At 49.4% G+C, this 24,185-nt stretch overlaps 2 protein-coding genes across 7 annotated transcripts in view; one reads left to right on the forward strand and one right to left on the reverse strand.

Moving 5' to 3' along the window:
- NRAP (nebulin related anchoring protein) overlaps positions 1-13,490 on the forward strand; it is a 68,219-nt gene extending 54,729 nt beyond the window's left edge. For 5 of the 6 annotated variants that reach the window (XM_057734943.1, XM_057734942.1, XM_057734947.1 and 2 more), the window contains 7 exons: positions 4,325-4,429; positions 5,247-5,345; positions 6,638-6,742; positions 10,065-10,172; positions 11,471-11,782; positions 12,569-12,700; positions 13,245-13,490. In XM_057734943.1, coding sequence (XP_057590926.1) covers positions 4,325-4,429; positions 5,247-5,345; positions 6,638-6,742; positions 10,065-10,172; positions 11,471-11,782; positions 12,569-12,700; positions 13,245-13,349 — 966 coding nt within the window. In that variant the 3' untranslated portion in view covers positions 13,350-13,490. The remainder of the gene's footprint in view (positions 1-4,324; positions 4,430-5,246; positions 5,346-6,637; positions 6,743-10,064; positions 10,173-11,470; positions 11,783-12,568; positions 12,701-13,244) is intronic. The other variant, XM_057734948.1, reaches the window with a different exon arrangement.
- The window catches only part of HABP2 (hyaluronan binding protein 2), a 34,395-nt gene continuing 22,960 nt past the window's right edge, over positions 12,751-24,185 (reverse strand). Inside the window, exons 6-13 of the mRNA XM_057734949.1 lie at positions 23,396-23,515; positions 22,727-22,898; positions 21,403-21,500; positions 19,739-19,994; positions 19,198-19,340; positions 18,324-18,458; positions 16,337-16,482; positions 12,751-14,098 (exon numbers count right to left, since the gene is read on the reverse strand). Of these exons, the coding sequence (XP_057590932.1) occupies positions 13,934-14,098; positions 16,337-16,482; positions 18,324-18,458; positions 19,198-19,340; positions 19,739-19,994; positions 21,403-21,500; positions 22,727-22,898; positions 23,396-23,515 (1,235 nt within the window). The 3' untranslated portion in view covers positions 12,751-13,933. The remainder of the gene's footprint in view (positions 14,099-16,336; positions 16,483-18,323; positions 18,459-19,197; positions 19,341-19,738; positions 19,995-21,402; positions 21,501-22,726; positions 22,899-23,395; positions 23,516-24,185) is intronic.

Below are 24,185 nucleotides of genomic sequence, written 5' to 3' on the forward strand. Positions count from 1 at the left end.
TGAGTGCTTTGTCGTGGGAGCCTGTCCCGTGCCTTGCGGCATCCCGGGCCTCTGCCCTCCCCTCTACATCTCGTAGCGCTCCCCTCTGCATGACAGTCAAATGTCCATGCTCCAGATGTTGCCACATGTACCTGGGGGACAAAATTGCACCTGACTGAGAACCCAGCTCTCAGCTGAGGGCTGGTCTACGTGATGCACTGAGCACGGAGCCTGGTCCGTAGGACCACGCCAGTGGGTGTGAGCTGTTCAAATGATGCCCTCCACGGAGCCTGCCAATGCTGGTGGCCTTCGGGGCAGTGACGACCCCTTGTTTAGTTATGTGGTACAGGCAGAGTGTTGTAAAAACACGTAGTCAGTGATTAATTAGGACCATGATTTAACGAACATCCTGATCATCTAATTCTGAATCGAGATCTGCTGGAACTGCGTGTGGCGTTGGGTGCCGGCCAGCAGAGCCAGGAGCAGGGCCCCATGCAGGGCGTGTGGTCACCGAAGCACAGCCCAGGACCCACTGAGAAAGCCTTCCACTTGCTCGCAGACCACCCTGAGGCCCCCAGGAAGAGCTCATAGCATGATGCGGTGCCCAGCCTCAGACCCTCTTGTCGGTGGCCTATTCCTGGGGCGAAGAGAAACCTCCTGGGATAGGACAGCCCTGAGGAAGTTACAGAGGCCACCGGGGAGAGGTGGGGGAGGCGGGGATAGGCTAGAAGCCCAGATTTGTCACTCACTGGTTGTCCTGCAGCAGCCACTTGGCTTTCTAGACCTCTGTGTCTCCACTGGAAAAGCAGAGAAGTTTGATTTGACTGGTAATCTCAGATTTAGGGATTCATAGATAAATGTTTTTTAAAATGCTGGCATCAACATAATGTCAGATTATTTTACTAAGTAAGGAATGAGGCCAAAAACCAACTCCTACCTCAAGCTATCATTTATATCACTGTTACTTCTGAAAAGAAAGGATATTTTAACACTAAAAAAAAAAAAAAGAAAGAAATAGGAAGAACAAACCAAAAAGGAGAGCCCTTCCCAAGAAATGCTCGTTGGCAATCTTAAACTGACATTTTACCAGATGGGACATGACTTGTGCTGAGAAATTATTGCCTAATTTAAAAAATGACCATGTTGTGCTTCATGTATTGTTTTGAAACTTCAGGTTTGTTAACTTGTGGGACATTGGATTCCAAGATGCTATGAACCGTAGACCCCCCCACAATGTCCAGATGTTTCTGAGGCTTCAGTTTTCTCGCAGTTATCATTGAAAATCCAATTCCATGTGGTTGTTATAACAAAAAGGAAACAAAGGCTTAATATGAGCTCACTCAGTTCAGCAGAGTCTAGGGAAGGAACAGTAGCCCCCAGTAGCCTTCAGCCGTTTCTCCTGCCCTCTCCCAGCCAGGCCAGAAAGAATGTCGTTGGTCTAGGTGCTCACCCCTGGGGGAAGATCCTCAAGGCTATGGTTGCTCAAGACATGCTAACCTCAGGAATGCATCCGAGACACGCGCTCCGCCCAGGGCGTGCTCCACCACGAATGGGTGCTGCTTCAGTCACCTCTTAGTCCTTTCCAAGTCTGCCACTCCACATTCCCCTCCGTGATCTCACACAGGGGCTGCAGGGTGTCCTGCAAAGCACATACAGGGAGGGGACAGTCCTGGCCCCACCCTTTATGGCTGCATGGCCTCAGGAGAATCCTTAAGCTCTCCTGGCTCCAGTTTCCCCATCAGAAATAACAGCAGTGACAATTACAATTTCCAAAATGTACAATTTCTAAAATGTATCCTGGGCCGAGCATTTGTTTAAATATTTTGCACAAATAATCTCCTGTAGTATCTGGGTAGGTACTGCTATCGCTCCCATTTTTACAGATGTGGTAACTAAGCCACCTCTAATCTTCAGTAACTTGCTCAGGGTCATAAACTAGCAGGGAAATGACTTGCTCAAGACCATACAGCTAGTAGGAGGGAAAGCAGGGCTCTGGGCTCCTGACTCTGGGTCCAGTGCTCTCTGGCTCTCCCTGGTGGCAGGATTAGGAACCCAGCTGCTCTGGCTCCTGAGTGCTCTCTCAAGGACCACCTGCGGCATCCCCAGAGGACAGCAGCTGGTGACTCCTCTGAGAATCTGAACAAGCATTTAAACCCCCAGCTTGTTCTGTAGTTGGGAATAACAGCTCATCCTTTGAGAACGGTGCGAGGATTGAATGAGACAATGGGTCTAAAGCAAACTATACCCTATGCAAGTCAGCAAGGTAGTGGTTATAACGCTTCTTATTATTAATATGACTCATATACCCCTTCCCCTGGCCACCTGCTGGGTGCATCTGACTATGTCAGTCCAGTTAGAACTCAGGGTCTCAAAGCTGCAGCTCGTGCACCTGCCACACTGTGCTCCATGATGGGGCGCCAGGAAACCCCACGTGTGACTCTGAAGGTGGCTTCTAGGCCTTCGCGTGTACAAGGGCAAATAGCGAGGCTGCCGTCTGAGGAAGCCAGATTCACCTGGGAAGCCCGAGAAGGTCTCTTATTATCTTCGCATCCTTCTTCAAAACCACCTTTGGGCCAATTCTCCTCTGCTCCCTTCCTCTCTCGCGAGTCTGGGGCAGGCGTGTTGTTTTTAGGGCCTGCGTGAATAGTGAAAGCTGGGCTGGGAGCAGAAATATCAATAGACCATCCCTTTATAAGAGAGTCTGAGGCGCAGTCAGATCTTTGGGAAACCTGCATCTTGCCTTCTGACTCACCTGCGCCCGCACTGTTCAGCTCCACAAAAGGCACGTTGAAAGCGTGCTCCCCCACTTCATCTCACTTATGAAAGGAGCAAGGCCTGGCTGTGAAGAGGCCCTGTAGGATTATTCTCTCTAACTTAGAAATTTATCCAATTTTCTCTGTTCTTGATCAGAGTGGAAGGCAAACGCTTTGCCGGTGTAGACTGAAAGATCGCGGGCTAAAAAGCAATCTCACTGACATGGGGTTTTGAAACGTGCTCCCGGACCTGAGTGATGTCTCCCTGCACCAGTTGGAAAGCAGAGTGGAATTTGCACAGGGGCCTTAACCAGCAGACAGTAGATCAGAAACGGACCCTCTTTGAGGCCAGCTGTGAGGAGCACTGTGATTCCTGAAATGAAAGAAAACTAAAAAGGCCGCAAGGCTGATTTCAGGAGTGGGTATTTTGCGTTACAGCAGAGCTCATATCTAAATTAGAGAAATGCTAGCAACTTCGTTTAGATCCAAATTTCAGATTTCCTTAGAGAGTCTTTTTCCACCTTTAAAAATGCCTGATTTCTATACCGGGAGGAAGAAAAGCTTTCACGAGTCTGTCTCATCGTAAGTAACGGTGGGCAGATCAAAGAATGGTAATAAGATTTAACGTTTTAGGAGATTCCTAATCAGACCCATTGTCTTTTTTATTTTTTATTTTTGAAAATGTAAAAACTGAGTTTATTTAATGCCTTAAGTTTCCCTTTTACATAAACAGGTGTTAGAGGCTGCAAGTGACATGTTCAGTACATACTACAGACCCATTGTCTTAAAACACCACTTACTGTTTTCTCCCCAAAATTGATACTATACTTCTGATCTTCTGTGTCCCAAAAGGAAGAAAGTGGATAAAGCTTAAGCCATGTGTGCAGTATAAGCAAATCATGAGTAAAAGTAGGAGGAGGGGTAAACCGAGGCACAGAAAAATTAAAATGACTTACACGCCATTCACCAGTTGTAGCCAGGTTTGTTTCAGTTTTGAAAGCCCCGCTATAATTGTGTGCCCCTCCCCCCACCACCGCAAGAATAAAACAAATCTAACACATAGAGTGGCTTTTAGCCCTCAGGACTCTCAGGTGTTTTCATGAGAACAGAGGGGTTGTCATGACCTTCAGGTATCACAGAGAGAAACTGAGTCACATTTTGGTACAGTGATTTGCTCCGAGTCACAGCAGGTTTGATCCAGAGCTTTGCAAAGCCCTTTGATCAACTGAAAGTGTGTAAAACGTTTCTGTTTAGGCAGGCGGTCAGTCGCCTCACTGCCAGAATGAAACAAAATAATGGGGGCTGATGTGTGGGCTGGGGTGTATATCTCAGATCTTTCTTAAGGGATCATTCCCGCAGGTTACTGCCTTCGCTTGGGATCCAGCCAGTTTACCGGTAGGGCCTTCTTATATCTTACACATGCTCCATTATTTACTTCTGGGCAGAGTGCACAAACTCAAAGAGTTTGACTCGATGACATGCAGAACGCACCGGGATGAAGTTGTTGAAATGTTGCGATGAAGCATTTTTACAAATGCCCCAACAAGTCTTCAACCCTCTCCTGATAAAAACCAATGATTTTCTTCCTGCAGTTGTGCTACAAGTCAGACCTGATGGGCATGAAGGGGACAGGATGGTTGGCGCTGAGTTCCCCACAGATAGAGAGTGCAAAGAAAGCCGGAGAACTCATCAGTGAGGTACCGTTAACCTGATTCTACCACAAAAGCAACCTGGCACTTATTTCCTCCTGACGAGGGAAACTGCAGATGAACTGGAAATCCCAAGAGGGCCCCAGGCCACTGGACTCCTGATATTTTTCTGGGGCCATTTGCAACCAAATCCCAAGATAGAACAAGATTTCCCTCCCAGTGAATTCACTTGCTGGGGAGTTAAGGGCATGTTCCAGTCAGGTAGTGAAAGAGGGGTGATGTGGTAGAGGATTCTCACAGATGCGTTCTGTACAGTTGTGATCGAAGCTGGCCCATTATTTTCACAGAGGCAGGGAGAGGTTTTGCCACCCCTCTCCTGCGTTTACTCAAGGAGTCCAATTATCTGGGGGTTATTGGACTTCAGAGGGTGTTGAAAGTTGCACAGGGATGGTTACATTAACTGAACTCCCCACCACATTGATGACCTAGAGATTCTTGCCCTGGGAACTCATTGAGGGTGGCACTGCCTTCTTCAGTTCCTTGATAACACAACCGAATCGGATAGGGTCTGAGCAAGGCCACCTGGATGCTAAACCCTTCTCTGTATCGCATTCCTTTATTGTGATGAGCTATGGCATTTTGCAGCCTCTCATTTCAAGAATGTAAATATGTGTACAATGTTCCTTATCACAGAGGCAGCTTGGATCTCTTCCATGTGTTGGTGAGGTGCCCACCAAGAAGAGGGACTTGTTTTCCTGTCATGTCATTGGTACATTTGGTACTGAGTAGGCAGGGCGAAACTGCACCCAGAAAAAAATGCATGGTGTTGGATTGTTTCACGAGAATCTTGGTCTTTCTCTTATAGACCAAATACCGTAGAAAACCAGACACTATCAAGTTCACCACGGTGGTTGACTCCCCGGACCTAGTTCATGCCAAGAACAGCTACATACATTGCAATGAGGTGGGTGTTTTCTCCTCACTCAGCCCAGGCCCAGTAGTGGGTAGTGCTGTGCAGTGGTCAGTGCTTAAGATAGGCGTGCAAACCTTCTGTTCCTTACCTGGGCGATCTTGGATCACTTTTTCTATTGTCTTCTAACCCCTGTTCCCTTATTTGAAAGGAGGGTAATGAGAGCAACCATTTCATAAGATGGAGTGAATTAAATAAGGATCAAATGAATAAAAGTACATGATGCCTTTAGCAAATATCTGGAATATAGTAAGTCCTCAATAAATGTCCCTAGTTTGACTTGTAATCGTAACAATAATAATACTAGGTATTATTAATGATCCCTTACCAAACACTAGATCAGATACATCTTAATTGTTGATAGATGGTAATGAAATTAAAAGCTTAGCATAAGCCAATTAGAGAAAAAAAAAGGACAGCTATATCAAAAGCTTCTTTCTGCTTTTACTCTCTGTATGATTTAGCCCCATTTCCCCTCTCCTGTATTAATTTCAAAGAATAGGAAGTTACATGTTTTTTTCTCTGAAATTGTCCAGGGGTTGGATTCTGCACACTGACAAAGCTGCTTACAGAATCCAAATGTTGTTCTGACCAGTTCATGTTCACAAAACCCAAATTGAACTTGGGTAAGGGTTAGAGTATTAAATATTATATTTCTGCTTTAAAACTGGATGAGACTCAGCCACTTCCTAAAATTGTTTGCAATTCTTAAATCACTGCCCTAAAAATAGCAGCTAAAATAAAGCTTGAGTTTTAAAATCATGTCTTCTTGAGACGCAGGGCGGACTATGAAAAAACTTCACATTTCTGAACAGATATTAGGGCATATGAGGCATTTCAGCGGTTGTGTCTTTTTATTATTGCTATTAATGTCAAATAACAAAGGCAGTGAGGCATCTCGTTACTAGTAAAAAGCCTGGGCGATGCCCGATTGCAAAGCTTCTCTGAAATATCCAGCCACCTTCTACTATTTGTGAAACACACAGGCACGGCCAACTAGGGTGATGGTTTGTGACCCTTTCGGGGCAAATCTTGATGAACATTTTAAGCAGGGTTTATTTACAACCAGCTCCCCCCAGTCTGACCCTGGCCACACGGGCCCCTCCCTTCCTGGGTGGCTCCTGGAGGGATGCTGTCCACGTGCAGGGTGGCTCCTGTGCCCTGGGGTGGCGGGGCACGCGAGTGGCAGGGACAGGAAAAGAAATCAGCACCCTCTTCACCTGTGGCTGCAGCAAGTGGGGCTTCCCGTTTACCTTCCCGTTTACCCTGAGCCTTCTTCCCCGCAGCGCCTGTACAGGTCGGGGGATGCCGAGTCCCTGCACAGATACACCCTGGTCCCCGACCACCCCGATTTCACCAGAGCCCGCCTCAACGCGCTGCATCTGAGCGATGTAAGTGAACTGGCAGTTCACGTGGTGTGAGCCCATTTCTGTAAAATAATCTGTTCCCAAACAGGATTTTATTTGTTGAAAAAAAATGGGAAGAGGGGCTGGGTGGAAAGAACCCTGGACTGAGAGTAGGACAAATGGCGTGTGTGACTTTGAGCCACGTTCCTCGCTGGGCCTCAGTTTCCTCAGCTGTAAATTGGGGATGGAGCCGTGCTAGCCAACACCTGTGGTCCTTCCAGCTCTCAAATCCTAATGCCGGGCATGGCTCCAAAGACCTCAGTCAGATGCTGGGTTATGATCAGAGGAGCAGTGCCCTGGCCCCGCGGGTATAGACACCTGCTCTGTTTGTTCCCTGGACACCTCTCCTTAGCCATTCAGGGCAGTGTAAGTTTGGAGACAGAGTGGCGCTTTCTCTGCTTTCTGCAGTTTAGAAAGATGCTGCAATTGTAGTCCGTCGGGTCCAAACACAATCCGCTCCTTTGTGCCGGAGGCTGTGGCCCCCAACACGTCCGTTTCCCTTGGATGTGTGCCCTTTGCGTGCACCACCAAGATGCCGTTTCCTAAACCCAGGCTTGTTGTTGGCAGGGGTTGGAGGCCCCCAGTCGTAATAGAATAGGCGGCCGCTCTGCCAGCAACGCTGTGATCCTGGGATAACAGGTATCGAGGCGGCAGAATCAAAAGATGCTGTCAGATCAGAATAACACAGGCTGAGTGTGTCGGCCTGGGGCAGCGTGGGGCCTCCCAGAGTCCGGCCATTCTTCCCGCCCTGGCCCTGCCATTGTGTCCTGGGGCTCCGTGCAGATCAACAGCTGCTGCCGTTCACCCCAGAGGCGGCTGCCTCACAGGGGTCGGCGCGACGTGCCTTCTAGTTAGCGTGTGTATTAGTTTGTTGCGTTTGTAAAGCCCTGTGGGATCCCACGCAGTGAATGTGATGGTGCTTTGTAAATATGAGTTATTATGGCCATTTGATGCTTTTGAGGGATGCGCGAGGGATAATTTTAGAACAGCAGCTCTGGTGGGCTGACCTCCATCTGGGGAAGCGGGACCTCCCCCTCAGCAGAGCGTGGACAAAACATTCATCTCATTAATGCTTCAAGAATGGGGGAAGGCAAGGCCTCCATCTGAGGGACTACCGGAGGCCCATCGCCCTGGAAACTGGGATAAAACTGCCAGTCCGTTTGGGGCCCAGCTTAAGGAGGCCAGCCACCCCAGGCTGGTGGCAGAAGCATCTTTCCTCCCACAAGGGATGCCAGTCTGCAGAGTTCCGGAGCTGAAATTAGCTGCCGGGGCACGCAGGTATGGAGGACTCGTGAACCTCTTTTGAAAGAGCACTTCTTCGGGGGCGTGTAGGATACGCACAATTGGATCAAGTGCTCTGTGAGGAAGATGTGGAGGGAAAGTGACCTTCCTGGGCAAAGAAAGCCATTGAGATGTGTAAGGCAGCCGAAATAACTAAAAATCAAATGACTCTAATGTGTGAGGATGAGGGCAAAACTGTGCCCACTGTGATAAAGAAGAGGAACGCCCAGGGTTCCAAATCAAAGAGCCTGCGGAATCTAAAGACTCCCAGTGGCAAGGCAAAAACCTCAACAGAATAAAAAAACTCAGGGACGAAGTGACGAGAACAAGCAAACAGTATACAGGGGGCAGTGGCCGGGAGACGGGGAGCCAGCGCCTCGGGGGAACCCCAGTTTGGGCCATGCCCTTGAGCCGACCCTCAATTACAGAGACTCGGGGCATGGGTGCATCGAACACCAAAGTGGGGTGACCTCAGAGTTTGATGCTGTGAAAAGATTGGTGTCATTTCCTAGCCCAGATCTGGTGTGGAGGCTCTTGTTAAGAAGGCACCGATTGACCCCCTTCCAGGGAATGATAAGGGTTTGGACTCCACGCACTGGTCTGATATTTGCAGAACCATCAAAACAAGCAAACGTATGGCTAGAGGGGCTGGTTGGTCTGTCATTGTCTCAGTGCTCCTCCCCTTCTGCACACCTCTCAGTCCTGCCCTCTGAACTCAGTGGTGACCCAGGAAATCTAATCCTTTGGACCCTGTTTGTGATCCACCAATTAGGTGATTACACCAGCGACGATTGGTTCTGTATTTCTGGGTGCTTGAACAGAGTAGGCATTTAGCTCCTGGTTTGTGATGCTCGAGCTGGAGGCGGTGAGGAAGGTGAAGGTGACACTGAGCAGCAGGACCGAAAAGCAATGGGCTCCACCGCGCTCGGCTCGAGCATTCCGTGGTCCCCTCTAGTTCCGGGCCCGCTTGTGGGGTGGCATGAGGGCACTTTGCTTTTTTTCTGCCACTTATCTTGTGCTTAATCCCCCCAACCCCCTGTAGAACAGAGCCTCAGCACTGACCTCTATTTCCAAGTGACAAAAGTAAGGTTCTTAAGGGCCCCCTGACCCACCGTGGCTCTGGGAATGAGCGAGCGACTGACACGGTCTGGGGCTGTCACTTTGTCATCGGCTGGCGACGCGCCTCGCCTGCGGTCTCCCTTCTCTGAGGCGGGATAAAGGCCAGCCTTCCGCTGGGATCTCCAGATGACTCCTTTCATGGAGCCATTCCCTTATCTTGAAAAAAAAAATACGAGCTGCATGAAGGCATGGGAGATTTTGATGCCGCCATCGGTGATGTGGGTCTACCTGAGGACTAAGAGGATGTGATTACAGACTCCCGGAGGGTGTGTGAGAACAACTTGAAAAGGGAAAAAATGAAAGAGGAAGATGTGAAATGCAGGGGTCAGGAACTCGGTCAGGTTCCTGACAATCAATTTAATTCAGGGGAAGGCTCTCCCCTCAGTGCAGGCACCAGGGGTGCAGGGGGGATGCAGCGCGCTTCACAGGGATGCTGTGACGTGGTTTCAAAGGCAGCCCAGGGGCCCCAGGAAGTCACTGCAGTCAGTGAACACTGGGCGCCAGGACCCAAGGGACAGAACTTTCAGCATGTGGGAAGAAACAGCATTCCTGAACGCTGAGTTCTGATAGCTAGGAGCTGCACACCTGAGATGCGGAAGTGAAAGCAAAGACGGGAAGAAGTGGGGCAGGGGCATCTGGTACCAGTGGGATGTAGCAAAGGAGCCAGACCCACAGACCCCAAGACCCACAAGAGCAGGGCCTGATGCTCAGGCTGGGGGCTTAGAGCCAAAGCCCTCTGTGGCCAGAGCTGGGGTGGTCCTCAGGATGGACGTGAGGCCGTGGGCTCTGCCTTTCTGGGTACCTGCAAGACAGAGGAACTGCCTCCCGCTAAGAACCAGGAACATGTCAGACACAGAGCTACTCACCCGCCCCTCCCCACCACTCATTTCTTTATTTCCCCAACTAGAAAGTCTACAGAAACTCTTGGGAACAGACCCGGGCCAGTGGCTACGACTTCAGGCTGGACGCCATCCCGTTCCAGACGGCCCGAGCATCCAGGGAGATTGCCAGTGATGTAAGACCTCATGTTCTCTCCCTGCCTCTGTCACTGATAGGTTTTGCTCTGGTTTTCCCAGTTCTGTTGAAAGGCAAACCACCAGGAACCAAAACTGAACAAATATTTCAAGTGAAAGAAAAAACTTGGCCTTATTTTCTAGCATCTTAGCCAGAAATTTGGAGTTGGGGAGGGTTGTATTCCCACTCCTCTCTCTCTTTTAAGAGAGGCAGTCTTAAAAGTTGATGCATGTTGACAGTACCTAGAAGTCAATTAACATATGACTGATTTGTTGACCTTCAATTAAGGGACTTTTTTTCCCCCCATGCACTGAAATGGGATGGAAGGAGACTGATTTCCCCCCTAGATTGACTTGAGTTCAAATCCTGGCTCAGTCACTTAGGAATTGGCTCTGTGGTCTTGAGCAAGTTGCTTAAATTCTCTGAGCTCAAATTTCTCTATCTGTGAAATAGAAAGCTGATCCTTGTCACCTAGGATTGGTGTAGGGATGAAACCAAAATGGCTCACAGTGTCTTGCACAGAGCAGGTGGTCAAAACACGGCAGCTGTTGTTATCAAAGAGGAAGACATCATTAACTAGATATATGATTATTCATGAATGGCTTGTTACTGGTCCAAAGTGAGATAAGTACAGAAATCAAGAGCAAGCATTTAGAACCATGTTTAGCAATTAGACATTATGGCCTCCAAGCCTGTGACTGGTGGACTCCTCTGGCTGAGCAGAGGAGAGGCCAGTTTGGGTGTTATCGCCACATACTAATCACAGGCAGGAGGACCACATATGGGACTTCGATGGATGGGAAATTTTAAAGGCAAAACAAAATGAATCCTGTTCTTCACTATAGATGGTTTGAGGAGCACTGGACTGGGTCCCTGAAGCTGGAAAGAATCAAAGGATGAGTGGCTGCTGAGAGAATGGACACATTTTTCTTGCTGTTGGATTACTAATTATTACAGCAGCAGTAATACCAGCAACCACCACTTGGTGGGCGTGGGCGTGGGCGTGGGCCTGGGCCAGACGTGAAGCTCAGCCCCCATTGAATCCTCTCAGTGTCCCATGGGGTGGAGGTTCATTCTTCCATTTTTATCAAGTGGGGAAACCAAGAAATCAGAGAGACATGGTAACTCACCCACGTCCACACAGCTAGAAGGCAACAGAGGGAGCTCCAGATCCCAGGTCTCCTTGAATCCAAAGCTGTGCCCTTCACCCACTGTTGAACTTCCTGCTGAGAACCCCGAGGGCTGACCTTGGAGCAGAGGTGGGCACCCATGACCCCTCTCTACTCTTCTGACCTGCAGTTCCGGTACAAAGAGGCCTTCCTGCGGGACCGGGGCCTGCAGATTGGGTACCGCAGCATCCACGATGACCCGAGGATGAAGCATTTCCTCAGCGTTGGCAAACTCCAGAGTGACAATGAGTACAAGAAGGACGTCGCCAAGAGCCGGTCCCAGTTCCACAGCCGCCCAGACCAGCCCGGCTTCCTCCATGCCAAGAGGAGCCAGCAGCTGGCCAGCGATGTGCGCTACAGGCAGCCCCTGCCTCAGCCCACCTGCGACCCGGAGCAGCTGGGCCTGAAGCATGCACAGAAGGCCCACAAGCTGCAGAGCGATGTGAGCTGCCCTCACCCCGTGGCCGAGGCCCGGCTTCTGGTGCCCCTTCATAAGAGATGGCCGGAATCCCACGTCCCGTGTTACTTTCAGGGAGGGGCTGGGCTGAGGTAGAACCCAGGAGACCTAACTCAATAGTGCCAGAAGATATGACAAGAATTGCAATGCACTGAGTCCTTCCTGGGGGCCAGGCTCTGTGCCAAATGCTTTCTGAGCGTTGTCTCACGTAGCTCTCACAACCACCCTGTCACTGCCCCAGTTTACAGGTGGGGAGCCGGAGGCTTAGAGAGGTGAAGGAAATAACTCAAGACCACATGGCAAATAAGTGGCAGGCCTTGGATCTGAGCCCCACTGGGTTCTATCTGAGAGCCCAAGCTCTTGATTGCTGTGTTATACTCTCTCCAAGGGGTCTTAGTAGTCGCCCAGCCTGTGCCCCTTTCTCTGGGAGGCGACTGAAGCCCAAAAAAGAGAAATGACTTCCCTAAGGCCATAGAACAAGTCAAGGTAGGAGCTTGACCTTGACTCAGGCCTCTGACCCTCCACCCCCATTGCAGTCCCCATCACTTGAGTGGAAGGATGCAGGGGACAGAGTTATGCTGGCCCAGTTCCCGGCACATTGGGTCCTCAGTGCCAGGGAGCTCCTGCTTAAGATGAGTTGGCCCCCCTGTCCTGGCTTCACTGACAACATGTTCTCCAGGGCAGTCTTTTTAAGCCTCTCCACTCTGTGCCCAACCCCCCCCCTCCCAAACCCTGCTGACCTATTCTTCTTGCCTCCCTCCTTCCCCCAAGGTTAAGTACAAATCAGACTTGAACCTGACCAGAGGTATTGGCTGGACACCTCCTGGCTCCTACAAAGTGGAAATGGCTCGGCGGGCTGCAGAACTGGCCAACGCAAGGGGCCTGGGTCTCCGGGGGGCTTACGTGAGTAGTGGGCTGGCTTGCAAGGCCATGGGGGAAAGGCAAACCCGTTGTTTCTTTTCAAACTTTATTTTTGGCCAAAGGTCAGCTGGCTCTAAAGACGTGAAATGCAGCTCAGACAAGGCGCCTAATTTCATGGGTCTGAGATGACCAGGCGGATGACACCCGGGTTAAACTTCCTGCAGGGTTTTCTCTGAAGTCACAGCCATTAGTTCTTCGGAGACAAACGTGCTGGGGCTGCATCAATCCTGGCCGCGGCAGCCCAGGCTGTGCGGACTGCTTGCTCGTTATATTCGCGGAAGGGGTCAGGGACTTGCTGGCTACAACAGTCTGGGTTTTGAACCCTACTTTGTTCAGGAGAAAGACGCCACGTCTAAATGAGAGATTGGCTTTGCTTCTTTCTCTTTCTTGCCTTGAGGATCCTTTTTCTTGGGGAGGATGGAGGAGGGGGAGAGGAAGAGAAGGACGAGCACTGTAGACAGTGTGTCCTGTGGGAGGACGGCAGGAGCTTCCTCTTAACTCAGGGAGGTGTGTTTGATTTCTGCAGCGGGGGCCGGAGACCGCAGAGACTGGAGAAGATCAGAGGGGGGACGTGAACCCGGATGCCACCGAGATTCTGCACGTCAAAAGGAGGAAGGCCCTGCCATTGTGAGTGGGCAGCGTCCACCTGGGATTCTTGGGAGAGAAGCTGCAGAGGAGATTTGCACGCCAGAGTCATGGCTTCAGTCAGGGCCAACTGTGAAAACGGCACCCCAGCCCATGCCCCGATCCTCCTTTATTAAAATAACAACTCTGAAAGTGGGTGGAGAATGTTGTATTTTGGTCCTCTGTTGAATACCCAGAAGTGGGTGACTGGTCCTCTTGCGTGCCTTGAGTGTCTGAGATGAGAGATAAAGATGTAAAGGTGACCCCACCGATGCTGAGTCATCTGAAATCTCACATTTGCAAATGTCCGAGGTGAAGGCAGTCTGTGAACACTGGTTTTCTAGAAGCTACAATTGTTGGAAGGGAAGCAAACATCGGGTACTTCAGGTTGATTCTCTCATTTCTGGGTTTCCCAGGAGGGAGCCTGAGGAAGTGGGGGCCATGCTGGTCCAAGGAGCCCCAGACTGGGCAGCAGTGGCCTCTGCTTGGAGCCTGGATGCTGGGAGGCTCCAGGGGGTGTCCACCGCTGCCCGCGAGGCCTCCCCTTGTCTGGGTGTTAACGAGGATGGGCTGCGAGCCTTAGGAGGCACCTCAGAAGCTACCCTCCCTTTCCATGGTGGCTTTGATCCAAGTCAGGAATTTGGTCACTTCAGTGTAGACGCCTGGCTTCTTCCCACACTCCAGGCCCCAGCTCACGATCCCGTAGACGTAGTAGGTGCCACCCTTCTCACAGGTCAGAGGGCCTCCAGAGTCACCCTATGGGAAAAGGATGCAGGAGTCAGCTTTGTGAATCAGAGCACATTTGGAGACACTCCCTGCCTTCCGTGAGGGGATGCCAGGGGGTGAGGGGTGAGATCGCTGGACAGTCCTGGGGAAAGTGTCAACAAGGCTCTTCTTATGCCACATATGATGCAGCGGTCTGAGGGGAGAGAAGCAGATACCAGCCTACATCCTGAGTCAGGGAGGGCTTGGCAGAGAAGCCACGGGGCCGGAGCCCAGCGCCGGGGTCCCACCCCTACTTCCTGACCCACCATGACTCTTACCGATGCAGCCATTACTAAGGGGCCTCTCGACTTCCCATTCCAGCAGCAATCTTGGGGTGCAGTGCCCTGTTTGGATAGAGCCCTTCCAGGGCACACACAGGGCAGGGAGGAGGGGCCCAGAGGCAGCATGGACTTGATGTTCAACCTGGTCCACGGGGTTAGATCTGCTGGCCTCCAAACCAGGCTTACCGCCTGCTGGCCCCCTGGGCCTCGGTGTGTCCCACTGTAAACCGTGGGTAACAACAGAACCGCCGCCCCACCCCGAGGGTCCTTGTGAGGACTCATGTCTGCAAAGCACATAGAACAGTGCCTGGTTCATGTTAAACCCCCAGTTAACGTGGAGAGGACGACGGCGGTGAGGAGGAGAAGCATGGGGACGATAACGCGTACACGCACGCACGCACGCATGCGCATGCAAGCACGCACATGCAAGCACGCACGCACGCACGCATACGCACACGCGCTACTGCTTGTGTACCACGACTGGGAGGAGTTGTAGTGAACTGTCTCTTTCAATCTTAGCCACCATCTCCTGCTGTTATGGATACATTATTTCCGTTTTATCGATTAGACACCTGAGATTGGCGAATTGTTTCCCTGCAGTGGATTGAATGTCTGCGTTCCCCCACCCCTGCCCCCAAATTCATATGTTGCAGCCTCATCCTCACTGGGATGTTATTAGGAGGTGGGGCTTTGGGGAAGTGATTAGGTCATGAGGGCGGAGGCTTCATGCATGGGGTCAGTGCCCTGTAGAGGGGACCCTCGAGAGCTCTCTCTCCACCATGAGAGGACAGTGAGAAGTAGGCAGTCTGCCACCCGAAAGAGGGTCCTCACCAGAACCCGCCCGTGCGGGCGCCTGATCTCAGACGTCCAGCCTCCAGGACTGTGAGAAATACCTGCCTGTTGTTTAAGCCACCCAGCCTAGGGCAATTTGTTCTAGAGGCCCGAGCTGACTCAGCCATTCGGTGATAAAGGTCACAAAGTGAAGGAGAAAACCAGGTTTCAAACCCACGACTGTCTGTTTTTAAAGCCTGCAAGGGAAGCCCTTGAAATATCTAAGGAACTGAACATTCTGTTTTCTTATTCATCTTCTAGGGACTTAGGGAAAATCACTCCCATCTGCCCACACCCCTCCTTTGAGTAGGTGGATGTCTGTGGCCCCTTGGGAAAGGGCAGAATGTCACAGTAGAGCCACAAACCCTGGGGAGAGTGACCGCGATTTCCCACCCCAAAGAGGACTCAAGGCCGGCAGGTCATTGTTGGGTCCTTTTGTGGGGAGGAGCTCAGATTTAAATGTGCCCATGCTGGTCCCCCAAGTCCCAGATGGGGGCGGGTGTCAGGAAGGCTCTAAATCGGCTCTGGCCACAGAGGAGCCCCTCAGCCAGTGAATTTATTAGGGCTAAATCTTCCCCCCCTTCACACACACACATACACACACACACACACACACACACTTAAATCCTAATGGTTAGCCAATGTTATTGTGAACTCTCGGGCCTCTCATCTTTCTCCTTCTAACCACTGGTCTTTGGGACTGTTCCCTGCTCATTGGGATTTGCAGACAAGCTGCCCAGTGCTGAGGCCAGAAGCACCATCTTCACATTTAAACACAGTGGAGCAAATGCCCGCTCTGCCACTCACCACCCAGGTGCTACAGGCCAAGACAATTTCTCTAAGCATCTGTACGATGGTGATAATGACATCCCCTTCACCAGACTGTTGCAAGAATTAAATTTGACAGTGCGGGCAAAGTGACCACTGTGATTATTATGCTGAGTCGTCCTGGTTTGATGTGGATTCGGCTTTGCCTGAAGACAGACATGCCCACCTTAGCTGAATGGCAGGGGGGTCTCTGAACCCGCCTCCCAGCCCAGGACTCTATGGGCCCTCTGTGCCCGGTGTAAGGTCCTGCTGGCTTCTCCTTCTCCAAGTGCCATTTGGAGTCTCTGACCTGGCAGGAGTCTTGCCCAGGCTTCTGGAGGTTTCCCGCACAAATCATGCTGTCGTCGATCATACGGTCATACAATTGGCGGGAGTTGCACACAGTGTTGCTGATCAGCTTGACTTTGGCATCCAGGAGCTGGCGGGACCCTTCTCCTGAGGGGCAGAGAAAAGAGGTTGCCACTGTAGAGACCAGGGTGGAACCTGCCCCACCAGAAGCCAGCAGCAGTCAGAAGAGGACCACCAGCCCTGAGCTCAGACAGAAAGGGTTTTGTCCTTCGAGAGAGTAGCACAGACATATATATAGTACCAACTGTTAAATAGCCATTGGGAAGTTGTTGTATAACAAAGGGAGTTCAACTCGAGGATGGACGATGCCTTAGAGGACTGGGACAGGGAGGGTGGGGTGGACTCGAGGGAGGGTGGGAAGGGAGTTGAGGGAGGGAGGGAACATGGGGATATGTGTATAAAAACAGCTGATTGCACTGGTGTACCCCCCAAAAAATAACAAATAAATTAAAAAAAAACAAAAAAAACAAAAAAAACAAAAAAAAAAAAGAAAGGGTTTTGTCCGGAGATGGGCAGAGATGCCTCATCTTTCAGGGCTGGGGGCTCTTTGCTTTCAGCCATCATGATGGCTTTACAGACCTTTAGTGCTCTGCTTATCACAGTGGGGCAGAATCATTTATACCCTCCTCTGTCTCCCCAGCTAGATGGTGAGGTCGGGTGAGCAGGGATGTTGCCTTAAACCTATATTTAATGTCCCATGCCTGGCAGAGGGCTGCACGTACTAGACTCTTTAGGACGCATGAAGTGCCCTGGTTGATAACCTAGATTATCTACTTCCCAGAGCAGGTATTTCTGCCCCTAAAGAACCTCTGTTCAGCTCAATCTCTCATCAGCATGATGATGTTGAAAGGTTTAGATGAACTCCAATAAAGTTAGCTACAAAAAAGTTTTCTGGTTAACCCTAAATTTAATTACCTACCAGAAATCTTATTTTCCAAAAGAAGAATCTTCTGACAAATTTGTGTATTACACTTCACTTTATTAATGAATACAGGCCTATTTAAAGTGATTCTTGTTTTCCATTATTAAGAACAAAATTTGGGAGGAAGAGAAATCTATTCTGAATATTTGAAAGAAATGATATATACTTCTGAATTTCATATATCAGAGTATATAATCTTGTCAGTACTACAACAAAAGTAGACTTTCGGTTACTTTTTTAGATAAGACCAAATCCTAAAGACAAATCAATAGCTTGATTTAACACAATTTTATAGAATGCTATTAATGTAGAGAGCCTGGAACAAAGCACCTGTTTTTAAAGCCTGCAAGGGAAGCCCTTGAAATTTCTAGGGAATTGAACAATCTGTATTTTTATTCATCTTCTAGGGACTTGGGGCAAATCAAACCCACCTGCCCACACCCCTCCTTTGAGTAGGTGGATGTCTGTGGCCCCTTGGGAAGGGGCCAAGGGTCACACTAGAGCCACAAACCCTGGGGAGAGACGAAGAATGAAACCTGACCTCTGCCCCCCAGGGGCTGACTTAATGAATATCTCTGGAGAAATCTATCGTCTCCTGTTATCATGATTCCAAACCTAGGAGGTTATTGGGAAACGGAAACGCAGCTGTCCAACTGACAAAGCTAAAAACCTAACACAAGTCTGTCTGACTCCAAAATCCATCTTCTTTCTAATTTATTCTCTTTCCAGTCTACCTAGGAAAGGAGAAAGTTCTCCATGGATATAGGATGAATGCTGGGTGAAAGTCAAGGATCTAGGGTTGGGGCCAAGGACAGATATGGAGATCAGAGAAGAGTCCTTGAAGGTGATGAGATTCAACTAGAGCTTGAGATATGGGGCAATCTCTTTTTTTTTGTTTATACATTTTGACTATAACACTGATTCAGGAGGGCAGGTGAATGTGACCCTGTCTTGTCTGGTGGATGTAACTCACCTGGACCTCAGGAGAACGCATGGCCAGACTCACCTGTTTCTGTAACACCCCAGCCAGAGATGTGGCACTCAGTCCCAGAGGGAAAGGGACCATTGGGCAAACACACAGTTTTCACGTATTTGGATTCCAGAGCACAGTGACCATCCACGGGCTTTAGCTTGAGCAGAGCTAGGTAGAGAAAGGGGAAATGGGCAATGATACCCTCTCTGTCAAAGAAGCATCAGTTTCAACTTGACTGGAAGGTGCTCATAGCAAAGCCCCACTCCCAAAAGTTTTTTCTCTTATCAGGTCATTCTGTTAAGCTGCATCTGGGGAGGAGTAGTAACACTTCAGGCTGACAGTAATATCAAGAAATAATAGTGGAGCTTGAAATCATTTCTAATCCATTTTTAAAAAACAGGCTTTAAGGGGGGAAAATATTGAGGGGGAAGAGTGAGGGCTGGGTGAATGGAGAAATAGGATACAGAACTGAGGAGCAAGAAGCTTAAGTACATCATTGCCTACCAGGTGCCAAATGTGCACGGGGACACGTACATCATGTCACTTAGCACATAGGAAGTGGAGCGCTGTACATCAGTGTCCCCGTTTTACAGAAGAGGGAATTGAGGCTTAGAGGGGTGAAGCCGGCTGGTAAGTGGGAGAGCTGGGATTCAAGGCTGAGCTCTCTCCACAACACAATGCTCCCAGCATCTCTTCCCCTAGATTTAAGAGCTTGTGCACATTTACCTGCAACTGTAACACAGACCTTTCAGAACTAAAAAGCTCTGGAATAAATGCTCTACCTGACAGGGTCTATGAGGGAGCGACAAGACAGGAGCACCTTCTAGAACCAAACCCCAGCTTTCCGTCAGTAGAGAAATCCACCCAGGACAAGACCCACAGGAGAGCCCTGATAGAAGAGACTTGCCGATGTCGTTGTAGGGAATGTCGTCTCTTTCGACATAGTGGCTGTACTTGAGTATCTTCTCCACCCCAAAGCTCTGTTCATGGAATTCTGTCTTCTTCAGGTCCTGATCCCCTAGCACCACTTTTAGATATTTGGCTTTTAAGCTACAAGGGAAAGTAAGATGATCAGGAGCTAGCCCTGGAATTTGAGAGACTGGAGCCACGCCCTGGATCTGCTCCTGGTGAGCTGTGTGCCCTTTGACAGATGACCTGAACTTCTTGCACCTTGGCATCCTCATCTGGAATCATGGTCTTGCTAACAAAACTCTCCTGCTTGCCTTTCAGTAGCTAGCTTTGAGGCTCGAATGTCATAACACACGTAATGCACATGATTAGCATGGGAGCTCTCTTCCGTCTGGTTTTAAGGAAACACTCCTTTGCTCTTGGAGCAAGACCAGACCCCCTAGTCCTGCCAGAGTCACCAAGATGCCGATCAGATAGGAAGAGGAGAACACCCCCAGAGATTCCAGCCACCCTGAGCCCTGCTCCCAGCAGGCACCTACTCGGTGCAATGGGCGGCAGTCAACACCCAGCAGGGGTGGATCAGCGCCCCCCCACAGAAGTGGCCCTGCGGCATGGAGATGGTCAGTCGCAATGAGGTCTGCAGGGACGCCTGCCACGGGTGCTTGCCCGCGGTGCTCTTTAAGCCTCCGTAGATCCTCTTGACCGTCCTCTCTGCTATCTCAGTCCTCCCACACGAGTCAAACGCAGGAAATTTCGTCAAGGACTCTGTGGGGCTTCCCTCTGGGCTGGCAATGTCTGTGAAACACAAGAAAAATAAATCACACGTCTCACCCTCCCTCCAGCTCCTCAGAAGGACCTTGTCAGAGGTGTGGCTCTGCATCCAGAAGTTTAGCTAGTGTCCAGAGCTAAGAGACTATGCTGGTGCATACAGGGTAGGCACGTGTGCAGTTAACATTTGTGGACATTGATTAATACAAAGCAAGTCTATAGAGTTAATGATGGAGATGTCACCTTTTCCTATTTTGACGTGTATACACACACATAAAAATGTGTTTCACTTATATGTGGAACCTTAAAAATACTTCAGATTAGTGAATATAACAAAAAAAGAAACAGACCCACAGATATAGAGAACAAATTAGTGGTTAGCAGTAGGGAGACAGGAGAGGGGAGGGGCAAGACAGGGGTAGGGGATTAAGAGATATGAACTATTAGGTATAAAATAAGCTGCAAGGATATATTGTACAGCAGGGGGAAAATAGCCAACATTTTATAATAACTATAAATGTAGTACAACCTTTAAAAATTGTGAACCACTGTAGTGTACACCTGTAACTTACATAATATTGTACAGCAACTATATTTCAATAAAAATGTGTGTATAAGTATATAAATCCTCCCTGGGTATGTATTTAACTATTTGTTAATGCACACATATATTTTGGAGGCTTTTTTGGTGCCTAGGGGAAGATATTCAGATGAAGTAGAGTGGGGGAGATAAGACATTTGCACAGATGACTGCCGTGCAACGGAGAGAGCAACCATGGTGTATGGGTGGTGCCCAATCTATTCCATAGGGTTTATAGGAAGGGAGAGATAATACTTCACTTGGTAATTCAGGGAGGACTTCCTGAAGGAGTGCTTACTTGGGTTGATTCTCAAAGAATGGTTGGATATGGACAAGAGCAGGTGTGGGACAGAGTACTACAGACAGAGGTGACCATAAGAGCAAAGGCACAGAAATGAAACTGTCCAGGGAAGTAATTCCATTGAGCAGGATGGAAGGGTGCATTGCTTCAGACGTGGGTAGAGAGGTGGACCAAGGCAGCCTGGCAGGAAGACTGTGAGGGTGGAATTCAGTCCATGTTGCATCCTGAGAGGCTGTGGAGGCCCAGCCGATGTCTGATCACCACTTACACTGAAGTCCCGGCATAGTACATGGCACCGAGCAAGTGATCGATCAATATTTGCTGAGTGTACTGATTGGGAGTCAGGAAGCCTGAGTTTACAAAGGTATCCAGGTCTGCTCAACCTCCCGAGAGGGGAGCAGAGGACTGGGCAGCTGGGTTGCCACTGGGACAGCAAGTGGTAAAGCAGGTGTTGTGGGAGGACAGGGGTAGGAGAGACAGGGAGTTCCACGAACACATGCCTATGGCTCTGCAACCTCCCCACTACGCTCGCCTCCAGACAGTCACAGTCTTACCTAGGGCTGAGCAGGCAGGGACATCACAGTACTCCCATTTCACCTTTGCATGGTTCACTTTAAAGAAACACCAGGGCTTTTTGTCTCCATCTGGGTTTCTAAAATAAAAGACAAAATAAGCCAGGGTCAAGACTTGGTGAACACACTGGAAGGACCTTTGAGTAAGAGAGTACTAAGCTCTTGCATTAAAGGACCTTTGAGTAAGAGAGTACTAAGCTCTTGCATCCCTCTGGGACCACATTCCATTCCGTTCCTCCAACAGGTTAGCAAACCTTGACATATAAGGGTGGTTATAGTTTTGGGGTCAAATCTTAACTTCCGGAGGAGAATCTCAATAACAAGGAAGTAGTTCACAAGCTTTGTGCCAGATTCATGGGACGTATTACATCGTTTGCAGGGAAATAACTGAGATCCCCGTTGAAGATCCTTCTTTGTCAGGAAAGTGAAATAACTACAGAAACACGGTGAGAGCAGGGCTCCTCTGTCCAAACCTTCAAATTCTGTGCATGGGAATTCTCTGAGAGCGGCTATCCAGAAGACAGCCCCATGGGAGGAACAGCTCCACATCAGTGAAAGTGGAAGGGAACTTGTGTTTTGTGCAAGGGAAATCCTCTTGCTCAACGGAATCAGTTTAAAGCCATACACAAAACCCCTGCTTCTATATGCAGACCATGCATGTCCTTGGCCTTGGTTAGACAATGAGCAAGTGGGAGGAAGCTGACAGAATGGTCTGGAGGCAGCAGATGGGGAAGAAGGTAACTAGTCATCACACGGGATAGAAATAGCAATGTTCTTATTTGGGAAAACCTGCACATCCTTGTGGCAGAGACTGTAATGCTCGCCAAATGTCCCGTTTTCTCCTCTGAAGTTCCACTTCTCCCTTGAAGTTATGTGGGACTATATGACTGTCTCTGGCCAGTGAAATATGTGTGCTAAAATGATGCGTCGCTTCTAGGTTGAGGTAGTAAAAATCTCATGCTCCATGTTCCAGTGTCTCCTTGCCCTTCTTGGGTATTTGAGTAACTTTGTGGAGCTAAGGATCCCCCCACCACCACCCCCAACTTGCATGACACATGTAGCATTAGTGAGAAATAAACACTGGTGTGTTCAAGCCACTGGGATTTGGGGGTTGTTTGTTACAGCAGCATAACCTAACCTATTCAGAGTCAGAAAATCTTCCCAGAAAGAAAGGTGATGAGTTTCAGTGTTCTGTTCCAAAATTTCTAAGCTGGCCCAGGAAAACTAGGAGCAGGGGGAAGGGACAAACAAATCTTCATGATGACAAGTGGCCAAGACGGAGCAGAGGGAGGAAGGTAAGTTTTACCTGCAGAAGTTGTGTTCCCCAATCCCGTGGGCCTCAGCATCTTCCATAAACATGTTGTAATTCTCCTGCAAGAGGAGGTGGGAGTTCCAGTAAAGGCACGAGTGCTGGTTGACTGTCTTACTCACTTTCCCTCGGTAAGAGTAGCCGTCGCCAACATAGCAGTCATCAGACCCTCGGAGAGAGCAAGCGGGAACGTGAGAACTGAGACCAACTGGCGTGCCACGCCTGGAAAGGACTTGGCAAGTGTATCAGGTGGTGAGAGGATTGGGCCTGTATATTGATCACCCTGAGATTTCACCACACGTTCCCAGAAAGAAAGTGGTTTGAGAATGTTCCACATTCAGCTCAGCTTAAAAACATGGAATATCGTGGCGGTGGGGGTGGCAGCTGAGTTCTTTAATTTTGGCTCAAACAAGAACCGGTGGTAGGTGGGTTGAGGCCCAAGGGTGCCCAGGTGTGTCTGACTTGCCTACACTGCATCCCAGTTTACTACCCCCTCTTCATGGAGCCAGATATATCTTACACCCTAGATTGGAAGGCTGAGACACTAGCAGAGCTTGGGAATAGACTTGAACCATCTTCTGGCAACAAAACCCCAACAGATAAAGGATTTCAGAGGCCTCACATGTGTCCCTGAGTTTCTGATGAAGTAATGGTAGAGACCCATACCTATCTCACAGAATTTCCCCTTGAACTGGTTGGGACAGGTACAGGTGAACTTGGATCTCCGCCTGTGCCGGGAGCAGGTTCCTCCATTTTGGCAGGGATTTGGCCTGCACGCAGGAGCCACTGTGAACACAGGAAGTGGGTCTGGGAAGCCTCTTTAGAAGGAGTTGCAGCTACATCTGAGCTGATGAGGAGATACTGATGGCACTTTTCTGGTGTCCATCCTTTCACAAAAGATGGGTCATCAAAGGGGAAAGAGACCCACGGACACACTAGGAAACATACACACAAACCTTAAGAACATAAGCAAACATGGATGAAGCAATAAGACGGAGGCCAGCAGAAAAGAGTGTATAAGTATATGGGTTGCTCCGTAAGGAATAGCAAGACCCAGAGACTAAGCAGGAATTTGGGGGCTAGTCTGAGCTAGGTTGAAACTTAGCTTTGCCCCTTGACAGCTGTGTGACCATGAGCAAATTAGCTAACCTCTCTGAACTTCGGTTTCTTCATCTGTAAAACTCTTTCTTGTAGTGTTTTTGGGAGAACGTGAGAGAGAGTGTAAATCTCCTGGGACAATGCCTGACTCATAGCAGTGAAGAAATATACTTGGACCACTCTAGAAATAGACTGGGGCTTACTTCCTAGATGAAGTGAGTTTCAAGATGATTTTTTTTGGCAGGGACACAGACCAGTCAATTCCCACTGTACTCTCCAGAGATAACAAATCTTAAAAAGTCCTAGTTAAAAGGGCCATCTTGGATGCTACCAAAACGTGGGATGTATCTGGACCTCC

The sequence above is a fragment of the Hippopotamus amphibius genome, chromosome 5, assembly GCF_030028045.1.
Source record: "Hippopotamus amphibius kiboko isolate mHipAmp2 chromosome 5, mHipAmp2.hap2, whole genome shotgun sequence".
NCBI classification, from domain to species: Eukaryota; Metazoa; Chordata; class Mammalia; order Artiodactyla; family Hippopotamidae; genus Hippopotamus; species Hippopotamus amphibius.